The following is an 18,495-nucleotide window of genomic DNA, read 5'->3' on the forward strand; positions in this document are numbered from 1 at the left end:
TCACTATATGTGAGCAGTGCTGAATGACAGAGTGGAGTAACTCACTAGCAGCCCAGAGAGGCTGACCTGAATCTGGTCCTGAATATGCAGCGTACTCTTGGGATGCGTGCTGGTTTGGACACACTGCTACACTACAGACTGATTTTTCTCTATGTCCGCTCACTAAATGGGTTACACCTGTGATAAAAGAAGAGAGATCTGCAAGTTCTTATACACTCACCAAGGAGGAGCAAGAGGGGCAAAAGGAGCAGCAGGAGCCTCCAGAGTTTGGGAAGGAATCTGAAACACAGAGTCACACACGGGTCAGAGAAACTGACATGAGAACATGTTGATGTATAAATACAAGGAACGAGACAACCATTTTAAGACACAAGTTAAATAATTTAATCATGATTGCTGTCATAGCTCTGACATTTTTTTTAATGCTTTACTGGAGGCATAAAATAAACATTTTTGCAACATAGTTAGCCTCGTTTCACTAAGTAACCTTTAACTAGTCTAAAATGACCAGCTGTCTTTTCTACTCCATAGCAAGGTTTTTAGAGATTTGAAATAGCTGCCTTGTGTGGCTGAAAACAACACCATGAGAGCTGTGAGAGTGAACCAAAACAGTAAAGTTGCCAGGCAGCAGAGGGAAGATTAGGTCTGCATCCAAATATCTGGACTTCACCACACTTGCAGACTCACAGACGTTGTGGGCGCGTTTTGGGGGAAGTCCGCAAGTCTCGAAGGCTGTCCAAATCCCCAATTTATCAAGCGCACTTCACCGGACTTCACTGATTTAATAATTCACAATTGCGACACGGACGTGCTATCATAAACAAATGAATCGCTGATAGATAACGGGGGAAAGGCTCTTACCGTGTCAGAAAGAAGACGTTGAGGACAGACATGAGAGACACCAGCTGGTACCATCCTGTTGCAAGAAACCACAGAAGTCCCCTGCCTGCCTTCACTGTTCAGATTGAAGAAATATAGAAAAAAGAAACACAATCAGACCCGGTTGCCCAACAAAGAAGCAGAGAAGATTAGGGATGCACAGCTACATTGGCCTAACATCAGAATCAGCTGATATTTGCCTTGTTGTCTGCTAGTAACCTATTAGCTAAAAGGAAGAATTTCAGCCATTGCCGAGGCTGATGTTTATGTGCTGTGTCACATTATTTTGCGCTGACATATTTAAGATCTTCTGGCTCGTGATATCCCTGTTCGTAGGCTATGGAAGTACAGAAACATTATTCTCATTGAGTAGCTACACTGTAAGTAAATGATAGGGGAATGAGGGGCTGGGTGATTTAAGTTCAGATATTTTTTATACTGAAGATTTATTTGCTTCCCTAGTACAAAAGGGGGAATAAACACAAACAAATACAAAATAAACTGCTCAGAATATCACAATCTGTGCATCCCTGTAAAAGATACATATTTCCAAGAATGTTTGAGAACACTTTTGAGGGACGTTTGAGGCACCACTAACCTGGAGCTGCCAGGAGCATCCAGAACAGAGATAGCAGCCTCTGCACCACCGTTCCGGCCCCGGATCCCACCGCTTTGCCTGCTCTCACCACACAGTAACCTGGCTGCAGGAGACAGTAACCTGGAGGTACAGGAGGGAAACATTTTAACTGATTAGTTGCTGCAAAACTAGTTTATACAAACAAACTGGTTCCCTCATAAACTACCCTTGTAACAGCATATCTACAGACTGTCATCAACATGAGTGAAGTGCTGGTTAACCTGTGTAAGCTAGGACGCTCCACAGGGCCCCCAGCAGGCGTCGAGGCCTGGAGGACTGTGTGAGGAGGACGGTGTGTGTCTCTGAATGCTGCTTCCCTTTACAGTCATCACCTGTGTGCACCCAAATGATGGACAGCAGGCAAACAGAAAAGAACAAAAACAAAGGATGTATGAATGAATGAAATTAAGATGGCATACAAGCAGGAAAACCAAAGGAATGATATTCTGCAAATAATCACAGCAACTGAAATTAAAATATAAAACGATCCAACGACATTAAAGCAATTAAAAGTAAAATACAAATGGGCCACTGAAATGCTATATACTGTATGTAATGAAAAACATAGACAACAACAAGAATTGTTGAACCCTCAAATGTGTTTCATGATTGAAAAATGCTTTTTTAAACTTTTACTTCAATGTAACTTCTTGATTATAAGCCACTTAGCCATAAGACAAGTGTGGTGTTGAATAGACTGGAAAGTTCAAACCATTCTAATGATCCAAAATGCTGATTATTGTTAGCTCAGCTGTATATTTCGTATTTGTTTTTTATATTTTTGTTTTAAGAAATCTTGCTTTTTTATTTGTTTTCATTTAAAGATATTTCTTAGTTAAAAGCATGGGGACCTGATTTTCCTCAGAGAACAGCTTGTTTATTAACTTATGGAAAAAATAAATATCTCTGAGTTTGTATTATTACCTTATTACTTTTGTCAATATTAAAATTCTGGGTTTGAATTTCTTCTCTGAAACTACATAGTGCCCCTTTAAGTGAAAGGGTCTCCATTAACATCAGTTATTTATTTTTATACTTTTACCTAAGTGCAAAAAACCCACTAAACTAAAGACAAGCAGCTTGTTAACCCCAAGCTTATTTATGTCTGGAATGATCATCACTTGTGTTACATTTTGGTGTTGAACTGGTCCCTTGAAATAGGTTTGGAGGGCTAACTTGACTGAAAGAGAAGCATCTGCAGGTCACAACGGTCAACAGGCCACTGACTAGTTAAAGCAGTTCACACAACCTCTGCTCACTGGTCCTCACAGAGGTCATGCATATAATTAACTCTGTCAATCACGGCGACCACAAGAAAAAACAAGTATAGAGAGAACGTGTGTGTGTGTGGATTGTGTGTGTGTGTGTGTGTGTGTGTGTGTGTGTGTGTGTGTGTCTGCTTACACAGGGAACCATTGAGATTAAGATGCGATGCATCTTCAGTCACCAGGCCCTTCACGTTCATGCTTCCACAGAAACTTGAGTGAGCTGCAACATACAGACAACACATTTATTTACATAACAAAAACATGCTGCGTGAGAAAATTATGACGAGAGGACTAATGGATGAAGAGGAGTGAATGCACATGTCACCAGTGTGATGACAGAGGAGCTCTAGGTCTTCATGAAGAAAATGAGAACAGAGAGGAGGAGGAGAGGATACAGGGTGACAACGGCTAGAAACAAAATGTAGTGAAAGCTTCAGAGTTGATCAAACTCTTCTGCAGCTGTGAAAAGAACCAGAATCAGGAGTGAAGTTGGAATAAAACTGACCTTATACAAATTGAAGCTGCTGTCAAACATAACTAAATGCACAACCAACACTCAAATGAATTGTCAATTAATCTGAGGATTACTTTCTTGATTAATCGATTAGTTGTTTGATCTATAAAATGTCAGAAAATGGCAAAAAAAGGTTGATCAATGATTTCTGAAGCCAAATTAGACGTCCTCAAAAGTCTTACCCAAAGATATTTAGTTTACGTCCATAGAGGAGTAAAGATACCAGAAAAACTGATAATCAAAAGAGTTGCAGATTAATTTAATAGCTGACAACTAATCGATTTATCATCTTAGGAGCTTGAAAACTGCAGTGTTAATTAGGTGTCAGGGTGTCTTTTTAGTTCATTTAGAAGCACATGTTCCCACGACCTCATGTGAGCGAAAGTATGAACGACTTATCATGTGAGAGCTTCATCCGATGTCAGGAAATTGTGTATTGGGGAGTGTACCGTTTTAATTTTGCTTCTAGTTAACTTCCTCCTTCAGAGACAGAAAGTGTGAAAGTGAAGGCTGGATGGTGAGAGATGATAAAGGAGATCCTCCAACAACCTCTCCTTAAACAAGAAAAGTTAGAGCTTAGATGGTGACAAGAAAGAGAAGAGCAGCAGAAGAGGTCAGGAGCTGTGACCCCGAACCTTTGGAGTAGAGGCTGTTATCTTGTCCTTCATAGCCATTAGCCCTGTAGCCCATCACTCTGTTGAGAGTGGTCTGCTTAAACAGCCACAGCTGGGACAAACTGGAGGATACCGCTCGTCTCATCGAGTCCGAAAACGACGTGAGGACACCTGGTGACACACCCACCCCGTATAATCACTGTTAGTCAAAATGCACAGTAGAGGCACAGCTAGAGACTGAAAATAATACAAATATAAATTGATGATAGGATGAGGGGAAAATGACACGGAAGATCGAAAAATCCCCCAAAGACAAAAACGTCAAGAGGCTATGAAAAGCCCAAAAAGAGGAAAGGTATTAAGGCTACATGTGAAGTAGAAATAGACCATGACTCAGCCGGAAACATTAAGAGTGATGACGAGAAGCCTGCTCAGCCAGAAACCAACAGGGAGTGGAGATTTCAAATCAGCTGCAATAGAGAGATGAGCAATCTGTCCTCCTCAAGATCACTGATGATCTCACTCTGAGCTGAGCGACTCAGGAACAACAGCCACCGCATAAGACAGAGGAAGAAAAACAGAGAATGATGGGTAATGTATAAAGAGAAAACGACGTCTCTTGTTGTGTACCTTTTCCTGGGGGGCTTGTGGCCCTTGAACCCAGCCAGAGCACATTGTTGAAGAGCAGGGTGACTAAGGACACTATGGGTGCCAGGGCTTGTTTGCTGTAGCGCATACACGTGTTAGACATAGACACCAGGACACCTGCAGAGAGACACCACTACCAATTATATTCTCATTATCACAACTTCATTAAGATATGAACATATTAGACTTTCAGCACCTTCCAGCTTAAATCATTTCAACATGCGATGAAGAACGTTTCAGTCCATTTCTCACCTGACTTGTTCCTTCGACTCCTGTCTCTGGAGTATATGCTTGTGAAAGGTGACGATGAGGAGGAGAAGGCTTCAGAGGAAGCTTCTGCAGCCTGAGATGATGATAATGATTTTGATGAAGAGCGTGTGATATAGGAGTCCTTCTGAGAGTGTAAAGAGCAGTCTTTGCAGATGTAACCATTGACGAGCGTGGTATGGGACTTTGATGCACTGGCGTCGCCGTTGACACTTGAACTGTGGTCAGCGCTGAAGCTTCTCTCTGAGGGAGAGCAGCATGTACACAGATAAATCAACCTGATTCATTCTTAAACACACAGGGAAACAGTGTCATTTATTAAGTATTGCGTTAAGAGATTAATAAGCATGCATGTTCTTGCTTAGCTTGGAAAGAATTCAAATACCTTCACTGGTGTAGGAGGTACTAAAATTTTTTGCTTAGGTTTAAGTATCAATACTAAAATTACTCTATTACAAGTAAAACTCCTGCAATTATAATCTTACTTAAGTATAACAGGCGGTGGAATTAATATTTTCAACAACTGACCCCAGTGTCCATCCACAGAAGCGGAGGTGGTGGTTGTAGTTGTGGTGACGGTACGTTGTCTCAGGTGGGACTGGTCTACGATGGGGGTCAGTAGAGAAGCATCAGACGCTGTGCTGCTTTCCTGAACGATGACACTCCTGCTGCTGCTGCTGTTGTTAACTGGGGTACTGACAGCCGAGAAGGAGAGGGTTTTCCTCGGTGTGGCAGCTTGGCTCAGGGATAAGGACAGGCCACTGGAACTGGACTGCTGCTTTTTGCTCCGCAGCGTCCTGAAAGAGCAAAGACAGCAACAAATGAAGAGGTTTGACTTTTGTTGCATGTATGTGAGTATAGACGGAGGCATGTTGAGGCCACTAGAGAGGTATGTACAATAGGGTAGGTCCACGTAAGTGCACAGTCACTGGGTGCAAGGTAGTAGGCTAATGTGTCTCAGAACCAGAAAAATGGCAACACACAAACCACACTGGATGCATACTTCAGATAACACCGCACTCAGAGCCAAGTATGTCCCACATTTCGCTGTTGACAGTAACTAGCCTTATGATTTATTTGTGGACTGTCATCAGCAAACAATGAGAAGTTCAAGATTCAGTGATTATAATTATTAAAGTCCCAAAACTACACAGACGGTTATCACTTAATACCAAGAATCTATTCTTCTGGACCTACATGGCAACTGAATGGTTAGCTTAAATTGCACATAACTACAACACTTCCTGTTCAAGTCCAGCCGGGACCTTAGTTGCACCTTTCATGTCTACCTGTTAGCTGTCAAATTGCTCAATAAAGGCAAATTTATTGGACAAAGACACTGAAAGAATAACATCGCATCTGCAAGTGTCATTAATAAAAAATGTATCAATGATTTTGAAAAATACATTCCTTTCTAATCAGGCAGAACAATTTCAAATGAAGCATGTTGCGTTTCTCATGTTAACAGAGCTAAATGCTTCTAACTTGGCTATTTGGGCACTGCAGCAGTGTGAGATAGAGCGAGAAAGCTACTGTTAGCCTACCACAGAAAAGAAAAAAGAATAAAAGTTTCTATGGCCGTCTTCGTACGCTCTTCACAGCAGAGTCCGTCCAGACTTCGAAAAATGACCTCACAGCTACGAGACAAGTCAATTAAAAAGAGCGGCCCCATTAGCTGCATTACTCCTCTTACCCGCCGTGTGGGGTTTGTTGTTAATAATGTATGGTTGATCCTATTTATTCAGTCGTTATGTGGAAATTAAATAAAACCAACAAAACATCTGAGCTTGATGACACTGTACTTGCATGAGCCATGGGATGCCCTCATTAATCAAGCACGTCGCAGTGAGCTCTGATAAACCTCTTGAGTCTTGCGGTCTCAATGTGCACTGTGGCAGTTACTGGAAATATGTCACAAAAACTGGCACTTTGCTACTTGCAAATACGACAAGTGAGGGTACACAGATGGACCTCTGTGGACTGCCCATTGTTCCAGCAGCCAATTATTCTGAAACCCCAATAGCTTTGTAAAAATGTCGTATTGGACCAAAAGTCCATTTGTCTGACAGCTTATTATGACCGAAGTTTAGTGACTGTCCATGGTGCTGAATCAGCTGGGTTTTGCCCTTAATTGGCTTCCTTTCTGGCCTTTCACCAATCGACGGGTCAATTGATTTCACTGTTTCAATGCACAGACAAATTTCCAATGCCAGAATGAAATCATGAGTTTTACCTCAGTTGGTGTGCCACCCCTCACCTGAGTCAGCTGATCTAAAAACAGCAATTTAATACACTGATGGAAACGTTGATAAAATGCAGATTATTTGAGAAGTGTGACGAACACCTGCAGAGAGGGGTTTCTGAATAATGGGCTGTTGGAACAATGGCATGCACCCGGACCCGTAGCCTCAAGAAGAAAACATTTACCGATTCGCTCTTTGGTAAGATGACATGTCAGAGTGTTTTGCTAGTCTCACCGTGTCTCTCTCCTGGTGCTGTTGTAGCTGCTGCTGTTGCTGCTGCTGCTGTGATTCTGGGAGTAATCAGCCACGCTCTCGTTGACGTAGTGACCAGCACCGGTCTGCAGACGCAGGCTCCGCCTCGACATCCTGGGCGACTCGTACACGGCGGCAATCTGGTGCTCCCTCTCAAACTCTAATGCTGCTGTGGAGTAGCTGGAACTGAGAGAGAGAGACAGGAGGAGGAACAGGGGAAGGGTGGAGAAAGTAGGGGAGAAAGAAAAGAAAGAAAGGAGTTTTGATGAAAGGAGGTATTGCGTGACAGTTAATCCCAGGACAAGAGGTTTCTTACGTTTGCTGCACGGAAATTCATTTGAAGACAACAAACTGCGACTTTCAGCCTCACATCAATACTGAGCGGGGATATCCTGCACTTTTCCTGATGTGTGTGTCATCCACAGCAACTTCAGAGAGGCTTTCTTGTTTTTCAACAAAAATAAAACAATAAACAGGGACAGACCGTTTAGAGAGCTGTTGTTCCCTGCAACTGGCAGTGAGCCTTACAGGAAGTGACTCACTCACAGGGGAGTGAGAAAACAAGACAAAAGAAAAGGCACAGTGTGTCTCTGGAAGTCAAATTGGAAAAATAAGCCCGATAAACATCCCAAAGTATGCAAGCAGGCAGAATAAAAAAAAAAAAAATTGTATTCCACTCAGTTCAACCTACAACCGACTGTAAGTGGAAACACACCATGAATGTTGTAAATTTGATTTTGCCATGCGTTGTGCAGCTGTGAGTCACAGGGCCACACCCACCTGACAGGGCAGGCAGGCAGAGTCGAGGCCAACGTTCAGCCTCGATTAACAGGCAACAGGGCAGCAATTGCGAAATCCAATGGAACCATTATAAAAAATATTTCTATAATCCCTCTCAGCTGATGCAACAGTACAAACATAACTAAAAGAAATCCATGACTAAGCCATATTTCTCTACAGTGGTGCAGCAGTTAAAAATTCTAGACTTTATTTATAGCTTAATACACAAGTACTGTGTGATCAATAATATTAAGAAAAACTGAACTGAAATGTTGTTCTTTCTTTGCAGGCTGTGTGCATGTGGCTCAACTGGGTCAACAGAATGACTACACAGACATGCAGGGGCGGGTGAATGAAGAGGAGGGGCGAAGCACTTTATCTGTCACTGGAGGACAGAGAACCAACTTCCTGTTAGACACCAGGAGGGACCATCCCTATGTAAACAAGAGCCGTGCGGTTTAAGGCACAGAGTCCCTGTCGTGGAGACAAGCTGTAGACTTAGCAATATCAGCTGTATGTACATGCATGTGTGCATGTGTACACGTACTGCGCATGTTGCTGGCTCTAAACCCTGAGGATTACACACTCCCACTGAGAGCCAATTATGTGCTTTCGTCCTCACTCTGCCTCCGGCCTGCTGCTCCAACTGGCTTTACTCTGAGCACATGACCAGGGCAGCACCTCTCCCTCTGTATCCTGTTGGTCTGAGATTGACCAGGGCTAGCTTCTACTGTTAAGCATTTACTAAGGAGAACCACTGCAAGTATATTTACTAGTGGGTACGCCGAGAGCTCTTATTTACATGTATGTGTTGTGTTGAACAGAATCCTCTCCTGATCTAATTTTGTCTCCCAAAAATAAAATACATTAGGGTGGAAAATCAAAGATCACAGATAAGGATATATTGAACTAAAACCACTTAACCACACAAAACTGTTAAACCAGTGAATCTCTTCTCTTCAATTTCTCTCTTCTCACATGTAGACCCTAATAATAAAGTCTCAACCAGGAGGAATTTAAGCACAAGCATATTACACTGTACATCACTGGTACTATTAAGCTTGGAAAATCATTTTAAAAGGTTAGCATACCAACTCATGCTACATCTAAATACTACTAACACATCATCATAGCATATTTTAATTCATGTAAATTTAAAAATACAAAGCCAAATCGTGCTTTAAACCAACCATTATCTACAAATACATCTCTATCAAGCTATATAGACTATATATCTTTGTACTGAAATGCCTGGGAGGCAGAGTTACACACCAGAACAAGAGGAAATACAAGGACAGTTGAGCAGGGTTTATCTGATAACGTTGCGTTGTTGTTGTTGCGATAACGTCCTAACTAATGTTGCTAAAGGACAATCCTTGCAACTGAACAAAAAAGCTTTGAAGTCCGCATTGGGAGCAGGTTGTAGTGGTTGAATGGGTTTAGCACCGGAGATTCATGCAGGAATATTTCTACACTTGGGCATAAAGGATAAATTGATGGAAAGTCCGGTGAAGTTTCATAGTCCACAAAACATTTCTGGAGTTTCACAGCAAAACAGTATTGCAGCATTCTCCTAAACAACTGAAGTAGATGGGGACTTAGGGGTTTTAAAATGGATAAAACTTGGGTGCTAAAAACAACAACAACAACAACAACAACAACAACGAAAAAAAACAAAAAAAACACTACAAGGTTCCATACAGTTTGTTCGGCGCAGTCCGAGATTCCAAATTCCTTTTTAAAGACGTAATTTAATTGATTTATTAAACCAGGAATCTTCGCTGCAGTGTACTTTCAATCGGTATGGAGATGACTAGATAATGACTGAATTTTTACTTTTGGGTGAACATGTCCTTTACAGACATGTAGAGAAACTTCACCCATGTGTGAATATTTCCTGTCTTTTTTTAGCATTGCAAAGCTATTACATTACAAAAACATGATTGGTCAGTTGCAGTGATAGTCCTGGAGCAACACTAATTATGATGACACCAACACAGCAATATCAGATTATGCATTGAGCAAAGAGATGACGTAAAGTCACTGTGGTTCCCTGCAGCAGAGAACATGGGGACGCATGCAAACGCAGATATCAACAGAACAATCTACTTTCCATCAAAACTTTCCATCACATCATCTGCTTGTCTCATACAAATGTGAAATTCAAATCTTGTAAAAACAGCCGTGGGGCAGTTATTCCAGTGAACCCACAGTTCAGCAAGATTACTATAAACAATATTTTAATGACAAACCTCACAGTTGCAATATAAAGCTGCAGAGTTACTAAAGTTAACAAAGCTTGCCTCAAGGTTAAAAGAAGAAAAGGAAAAAAAACTTGTGCATACAAACAAACAGAAGTAACTTATACTAGAACATAATGGTTCAGGATTCAATGGTATTTTGACTAACTGAGCGCCCAGGGCGAGGCAGGGTGTGTGTGTGAGAAAGAAAACAGACTTGTCTGTGTAGCCTACAGCCAGACACAATCATTAATGTGACCTTCTGCTCTACCTGGCAACTCACGAACACAGATCTTTATTTGAACAACACACCCACCAAACCCCTATCTGGCTGCACAAAATTAAAGTGTGCATCTCAGATCAAAACAATGTTTAGAAACTGGACTGTTCAGGTAACAGTCACTATCATCAGAGGATGTAAACATGTTTAATTAGTTTGCAAACTCTTTTTAGTTGTTCTGGGTATCCAAATTGATCCGTGTGCCGCCCTCTCCCAGGCGGCTCCCACGGCCCACATCAGTGATAAAAATAGAGACGTGAAGAAGACACAGATGAAGAGACAGACTTACAGTATTGAGAGAGAAGACACTTCCATCCTGACATTCAGCTTCCTGGAATCTCTTCTTACATAACGCTAAAGCTTTGATACTCTTCCCACACTCAGTGGGCACAGCCGGCTTTCTTTCTTACAGTACACAACTACATCAGATACATTCTACATTTTAGTCACTTATGTTTTTGCTTTTTTGTTATTTAGCATATGTGATTATGTAGAGCAACATTCAAGTTCAAGGTTGGTATAGTCTTGTGTAGCCAGATTATGGATGATCAAAGTTTCCGTTCAAAGTATTCTGCAAGAATAAACTGAATTACTTTAAGTTTCGGACTGTTGGTCGAATTAAACAAGCAATTTCAATTTGGCCTCTTGGAAATTATGAGAATTTTTCATCATATTCAGACATCTAAATGATTAATCAAATTAAATAATATGTGATAATAAAAATAAGTTCAATAGGAGTTACCTGAATCAGGTTAGCTTAAGTATTAGAACGTGATCACTGTCTGGTTTAAGAAAAATTAACATTACTTCAAGGACCACGTGTACAGCTGAAATGGGATCAGATCTTCCACACAGCCTCAGGAAAGGGGCGACTGGACCTTAGCCAATCATCCAGGTGTTAACGTGACATGATGGATGTCTTTGCATCATTCAGTAAGTATCTGCCCGTGGGGTGGAAGCCCTATCACTTCAGTGTCTGCTCTTTACTGGCTCATCAGGATATCATACCCCGGAGACAACACAAAACCAGAGATTTTTATGGCAGCTCCCAAGACAACAGAGGCAAAACCGGCTCGCCAACAATTCTTTGAGATCCATCCAGAGAGCCACAGAGGACCAATCCCTCCATGACAAAGAAAAAGTAACTCTCATAACATCACTTCTGGTGAGTCTACACCTCTAATACCATGTTTGGTTCTCTGCCACTGAAGGGACTTGCCACCCACCCACCTTCTGCCTGCTTTGCATGGTGTATGCAAAAAAATGAGATCCAATCACAAAGCCTGGATACAACATGACATCATGTTAACATGCAAGCACAAAAATCTGGTAATTTACCATCTACACAGCAGGTGTGGTCTGCAATTGAACAGATCAGAAATGACATTTGGATTCAAAGAAACGTTTCCGTTTGCTCTGATTGGTCAGCTCACACACGCCTGACTCCGCACCACTCACCATGTCTCTAGTTGGCTCTGTTGTGTTTTCAGCTTCCAGTTACCTTCACTTGTACCATGACTATAAGCATAAATTATGCAAATGTGTGACATGGGGATGTAGTGTTAAGTCAAGAAGTCATGGAATTAAAGGCGGGACTACTGATGAGGTGTTTCAGGAGCAGTGTTTTCTGTAGGAAAGTGGAGCTCTGCTTAGCGCAGATTTTGGGCTTTAGCTTCCAAGATCTTGCACATGCACAAGAACCTTTATAAAACACTAAAAGAAAGGATGAAACAAAAAAGCATAATAGGTCTCCTTTAAAGCATAACTTGTAGGGCTACAACTAATGATTGTTTTTTAGATTAAAAGAGATGTTCTTAAAAAAAAATTTCAGACCAGCAGTCTGTTATTTTGGCTTCCATTAATGGACTTATTGTTGCAGCTATAACAACTCTAACTACAAACTTGATTTGAGAACAATAAATGCCAAATTTTCTTTTTAAAAATGCAATAGTTTCATCTCTTTGCAAGACCACCATGGGGAATAATACACTGTCAAAAAGAATAAGAAATAAAATCAACTTTCTGCTCATTGCATCATATTACAAGCACAGAAGTTGATCTTATAATAGAACCCAATCTGCAGCTCTGATATGCTATAGTGAGCTCAGATAATAACACACTTGCACAACAAAACCCTTGACCAAAAACTATTACTACTATGGTCTGTGGTCACACACCGACATACATACACATACATCATATCTTAGACAGAGTTTACAGAAACCATGTGGTTGTAAATCTCAGCTTCAAAACCGCAAGTGTGGTTAAAAGAAGTCTTGTCAAATGCTTGACAGGAAGCCTATATTCTCTCTCACACATGAAAACAGAAACAGAAAAAAGTTTTACAAGGTGAGGGGGCGTGTTGTTCCCCATGAAACTCAGAGGAGGAGCAAAAACTGCCAATCAAAGATGAGGGAAAACATTTGCTAGTTAGCTGTAGTGTGTGCTGCATGTCTCGGGTAAGACTACTCACAGATTACTATAACGGATTAATATAACAAAATGTGGAGTCAGACAGCAGAACTTTAATCACATTAGACATTTTCCACCAATGAGTCTGTGGCTGCCATCTCAGAAAATTTAATTTGTTTAGATGGCTCTTTAATCCAATCACAACTACATCAATTAAGTTTTTCTGGGAACAGTGCAAGCACAAGAAAATCTCAGGCAAACCACTTTGTACCTAAATCCTCAAATTGAGTTGGGATGCTCTAGTTTAGCTCAAGTAAAATGAGTATTTTGTCACACATTCCCAACTATCTATTTAAATCTCCTCCCTGCGACAGTGTGGGACCGTGCTGTGTTTACTCAAATTATACTGCTCATTTTTTTCAGCTGTGAGAGTCTCTGGAAATCCATGGGGGATGATACCAAATCAGAGCAAAATCGTAGCACACTCTGCCTTCCTGTTTCATCAGACTGTCACAGAGTGGAGAAAGTCTTGTCCCCTGAGGTGCTGAGGCCTATATTTACCACAGGCCAGAAACTGGGAGTTTGGGTCAGAGCCAAGAGCTTTCAAAATTTCCAATCCGACTATCTCTGGGAAGGTAGGATATGGCAGTGTGATTAGGATCGTTCCAGCCCACCCTCATTTTCCCTCCCACAGATCTCTCTCTCTCTCTCTCTCTCTCTCTCTCTCTCTCTCTCTCTTCTCTCTCTCTCTCTCCACGTTAAAGCACTATAGTGTGCCGTTTCATGTTGCCGTGGTTGCTACGGTGACCACTCTAAACAGTTTCCCTGGCTCGAGAGCAACTGTGATCCGTAAGAGAGGCTGGACATGTACCATTACCCAACAGACACACTGATGTCTGATGTCTAAAATATAACAACAAATGCTTTATGCATGCTGGTATTTTTAAAAATATACCAGGGATCATTTTACTGTAGTATTAAAACAAGTAGAACAGTTATAGAAATGTCTGTGTTGATGTGAGTTTAACCCTCAAAAGGAACAGGACTCCAGCTGCTGTCATTCGTTTGGCACTTGACCAGTGTTGCATGAACTGAAATACACTCAGACCAGATGTCAAAACAACTGTGACAGCAGTGTGAAGAACAACCACCCAACTGGCACTAGTTGCAGCCCAGTCCAGCCCTGCAGGGCGTGACTCGCATGTACAAGTGTCACAGCACCAAATGTGTTGCATATCCTTTCTCAGATAATGCTCAAGTCAGTTTTAAATAATAATAAAAAAAATTAATAGCCTTACTTCTCAGAACCCCTGCAGGCAGGTTTTGGGGTTCTGGGGAAAAATGCATGGCATTCAGTGAGTTAATAAAGCTGCATCTTTAACCAGCTTCTGGCTTGACGAAGAAAAATAATAACACTTCTATATCTGTGTTACTGCCTGCATTTCAACAGAGGTTTGTCAGGGTGGGAGGTTGACTTATCGTTTGTTTTCTATCATTTACATGACTTATCTGCTGCTGCTGATCACAGAAGGCCACATATAGCACCAGATAACTCCATCACTGCTACTGCTTGCTACTGTCACTGTTCAGTAATCCCTAGTGGGGAGAAAACACTACAACCAGAGGCCACAGCCCCACTGACCCACTTCCACCATCATAAAATATGAAGGCTTTGTGCGAGTCAATATACAGCACACACATCTGAATTCAGTGGGGAGATGGGCGCAGTCAGTTTGTCTTTCAAGAGGTGGAACAGCTCAACGATGAACCACAGAATATAAAGAACCACTGTACCACTTTCAGCTGCGATGCAAATCATAAGCTTTATCGATGCACTACTTCTCTAAATTGTCGATCACTTTTAGCAAATGGTGGTGTATAAGAGGGCTTGTATGTGGGTGCTTATGTATGACTGGACATAACAAAGAACTGAGGGAGAAATTGCAAGTTTACACATTATTTCCAATTATAGTATTTATATCTATTCCAGATAATTTCGCCAAAGTTTCTTCCAGTTAAAAGAATTACGCTTTGGCTAAATAGCTTCACTTATTTTTCCCTTTAAAAGCTGAAAATTACCTTAAGACAGAAACCCTGACAATAAAGAAAAAAAATACACACAAAATGACGACTGCTACTTCAGAAATATCACCTGCTTGTCAACAAAAGTCAAGAAGGCAAATATAAAATTTACAATTCAAGAGACATCATAATGTTTTGGTTTTCTGTGATATATATCGTGATATGAAAAAAATAACAAATTTTAGCAGATAACTTGGACAGTTCTATTAGGAAAAAAATATAATTCTCAAATGATTGAGGTGATTTTGTACATCATTCTTATCAGTTTATCAAACAAAGCAGGGCACACTTTGGTTGTTTGATCAAACTGATAAGAATGATTGTGATTTTTAGTTTGCTGTGCATGCAGAGCCTGCATGTCACTCACAAGCAACAAAGAGCCCTTGATTCAGACTAAAGTATGTAACATGTGAGAGACGTCTCTTGTAGATTATTCATGGAAAATAAGAACTGTGCAAGTTTTGCTTTTGTATCAAGCAGCAAAAAGTTGCAGTGTGACGTGTTGCGCGACATCCTGATTATGCTGGCCAAAATAATTGTGAATCATGATATCCTGATAACAAAACATGCTTTTAATTCTTAAAATTGCACTAAAACACACTGGAAATACTTCACATTTTGTTAAGGAGTGAATACTTTTTCCTAAGTATTTCCACACAGCTGATTTTGAAAACTCTTTGTCAGATGTAATGTAGGTTCTACAAACAAAACTCATTAGCCGATAATGATGTTATGTGTTGAAAACTTGTATCTTGAAGTGATGTGATCCTACCCTCTCACTGAAGTTACATAGTGCAGAAACAAGTGATGGGGGTCAGAGTGGCAGAAACACCATTCACCCTATTTCAAGACACTGTACCATCAAAATGACTTATAAGCGGTTATTTTAAGGTAAAAAAAGTTACATAACGATGCTTTAATGGTTATTCAGATAAAGGAAACTCACCACCATCAAGTGATAATGTGAATTTCTTTAATCGCGATCCATCCATCGTTCCATCCTTAGCAACAATTAAATGTAAAACCTATGATTATTAGGATAGAACAACACAACTTCCTGAATTAAAAAAGAATTTCCCCTTGTGGGATTAAAAATAGTACAATTAAATTAAATACATTAAATTAAAAGGTCTGCTAAATGTATCTGCATTATGTAAGAGCTGTGAATTGAAAGTTAGCTTCAAGAAATTGTAGCTTTTGTCCAAATGTGTACACCCAATAAAAACGTTTCATATCTTCAATATGACACAGACCTTGATCAAACACCAAATGCCTTGTGTATCTACTAAAAGCAAGCAAAGTTGGGTGAAGCCTTGCAGCTTCCTTACTAAAGTCCAGTAAAGAGGAGAGTGAGAGCACAGAATCCTCCCAATTCATGAATAAAAACCTTGTTGGGTTACAAATCTATGAATAAAAGTGTGTCTGTCACTGCATTTACAGTATTAATTAAGTTAACACAAGGTTAACGCTCATGCAAGTTGTAATGGTTGTTTCTCATGTGATGTCAGGTGATTGGCTGGCCTCCTTTCCCTCTTTCTCCTGGACCATTCAATGCCACAAAACTTGTCGCTGCTCTTTTGAGTTCTGACAACAGATGGGCCAACGGTTTCTGTCACCTGACCCCGTCTGTCTCTACGCTGCTCTCTTGTATTCACTGGAGTCCACAGACACATACAAACACCCTCTAAAGTCTGAGCACAATCAGCTGTCAGACTGTCTGATAGGTTGATACAAGTAGCAAATGCCATGTTTAGATTATTGGCAGAGACAAAGACATGTAACCGCCTTCAGTTAGCCGATTTAAATTTCATCAAGTTTTCTCTCAGGAGAGCTGCGATTCATTAGCCACTCAGCTGCAGCACACACGGGGCTAATAAAAACCTCAGATCTCTCGACTAGCTGATCAAGAAGCATAAACTATTAGTCTAATCCTGGGATCAGGGCCATGGTTGTGACCGAGGTTCATTAATAGCTTCTCAGCTGACCACATTCAAAGGGACACGATTAGCTTGTTCCAGCCCTTCAGTCTACCTGACAGATTCCAGCGAGGAGTCAAACAAGCTTTTGTACATTAATCTTACTTTGCCTCAGTCCACAGTGTGACACATAAGACTGCCAACCAAGACTGGATTTAACATCACTGGAATGCACTCTGTGTTAAAGCTGCAACGATTTTTTAATTTAGCGATTAAAGAAAAAATTAATTGCCCACTATTATGATAATCGATTAGTCATTTTTCAAGCAAAAATATTTAAAAAAATATTTGCTGGCTCCAGCTTCTTAAATGTATCCAGTAGAGTGCATACCTCCGCCAAGGCCCAACAGTCCCCTTTTGTACTCACTCATAGATACCAGCCATCGAAATACACCTGATTTTTCTTGTCAGGATCCATGCATCATTCCCTGAGAAATTAACAAAAATGTTGGAAAACGCCCTGTCTTCCGAAAGTTCCTGAATCTGCACCAAAAGTTAATGGTGTCTATTCTGAGCCAAGACCCATCCTCCATCCAAGTAACATGGAAAACTGTTTTGTAGTTTGTGTAATCCTGCTGACAAAGCAACCAACAAACCAACAGTCACGGCTGAAAACATAACCTCCTCGGAGGAGGTAATAATCATTAGTTGCAGCCCTACTCTGTCTGCCTCAAAGCTGAACTAAAATCATGAGGATGTTAAGGGTTTGTTTTGCCATGTTGTGATACAGCATCAAATTCTACAACATGAAAAATACCCGACAGCATCAAAGCCATTCCCGCAACCTGTGAAAGTATAAGAGCTGCTGACATATTTACTATAGAAGGCACCTAATACCACAGTCACATAATGTGACACATAATTACTTAAAGAGACTGCGGCCTGAACTTGTTCAGATAGAGGGGAAAGAGCTCGAGGTAATGTAGCTCTGCTGACTGCAGTTTTAACATTCTGCTCTGCATTTCTGCGAAACAGGGCTGTAAACCTAATGAGAGGTTGTTGTTCAAACTCGATTTTTTTTTACAAGACAGTCATACTTTTGCTTGAATGATTGTAGGCCTTCGCCCGTGCAATAACTCTTCCTTTCCCTAAACACAGCGAGAGTGAGTTCAGGTGATATTTCATTTACAGAACCTACACACCCAAACCCTTTCCTCTGTTCTGAGAGCTACCGACACTAAAGGTGACAGCACTGAAACGTCAACATTCCTCCACATGCACAGACCTTCCCGGTTAAGTGTCAACCACACCTACGGTATCATCTGTGATGAGGAGTACAAGAAACAATGCATGGACGAGGAGCGCGATGGGAGAGGTTGGTTTTACGGGAATGGCATGTGCTGGCTATAACTACTTAAAAGTTTTTAAAAAAATAGTCAAACCATGTACAGACAAATCTAGTG

The 18,495-nt window shown here is 40.9% G+C and overlaps 1 protein-coding gene across 4 annotated transcripts in view; it reads right to left on the reverse strand.

Annotated features, from left to right (window-relative positions):
* The window catches only part of sun1b (Sad1 and UNC84 domain containing 1b), a 34,419-nt gene that overhangs the window by 7,692 nt on the left and 8,232 nt on the right, over nt 1–18,495 (reverse strand). For all 4 annotated transcript variants that reach the window (XM_073493939.1, XM_073493938.1, XM_073493937.1 and 1 more), the window contains 10 exons: nt 7,305–7,508; nt 5,356–5,624; nt 4,813–5,070; nt 4,543–4,677; nt 3,934–4,083; nt 2,921–3,004; nt 1,738–1,848; nt 1,478–1,597; nt 862–955; nt 221–279 (listed from right to left, as the gene is read on the reverse strand). In XM_073493939.1, the coding sequence (XP_073350040.1) occupies nt 221–279; nt 862–955; nt 1,478–1,597; nt 1,738–1,848; nt 2,921–3,004; nt 3,934–4,083; nt 4,543–4,677; nt 4,813–5,070; nt 5,356–5,624; nt 7,305–7,435 (1,411 nt within the window). In that variant the 5' untranslated portion in view covers nt 7,436–7,508. The remainder of the gene's footprint in view (nt 1–220; nt 280–861; nt 956–1,477; nt 1,598–1,737; nt 1,849–2,920; nt 3,005–3,933; nt 4,084–4,542; nt 4,678–4,812; nt 5,071–5,355; nt 5,625–7,304; nt 7,509–18,495) is intronic.

This window comes from Pagrus major, chromosome 23, assembly GCF_040436345.1.
Source record: "Pagrus major chromosome 23, Pma_NU_1.0".
Lineage (NCBI taxonomy): Eukaryota > Metazoa > Chordata > Actinopteri > Spariformes > Sparidae > Pagrus > Pagrus major.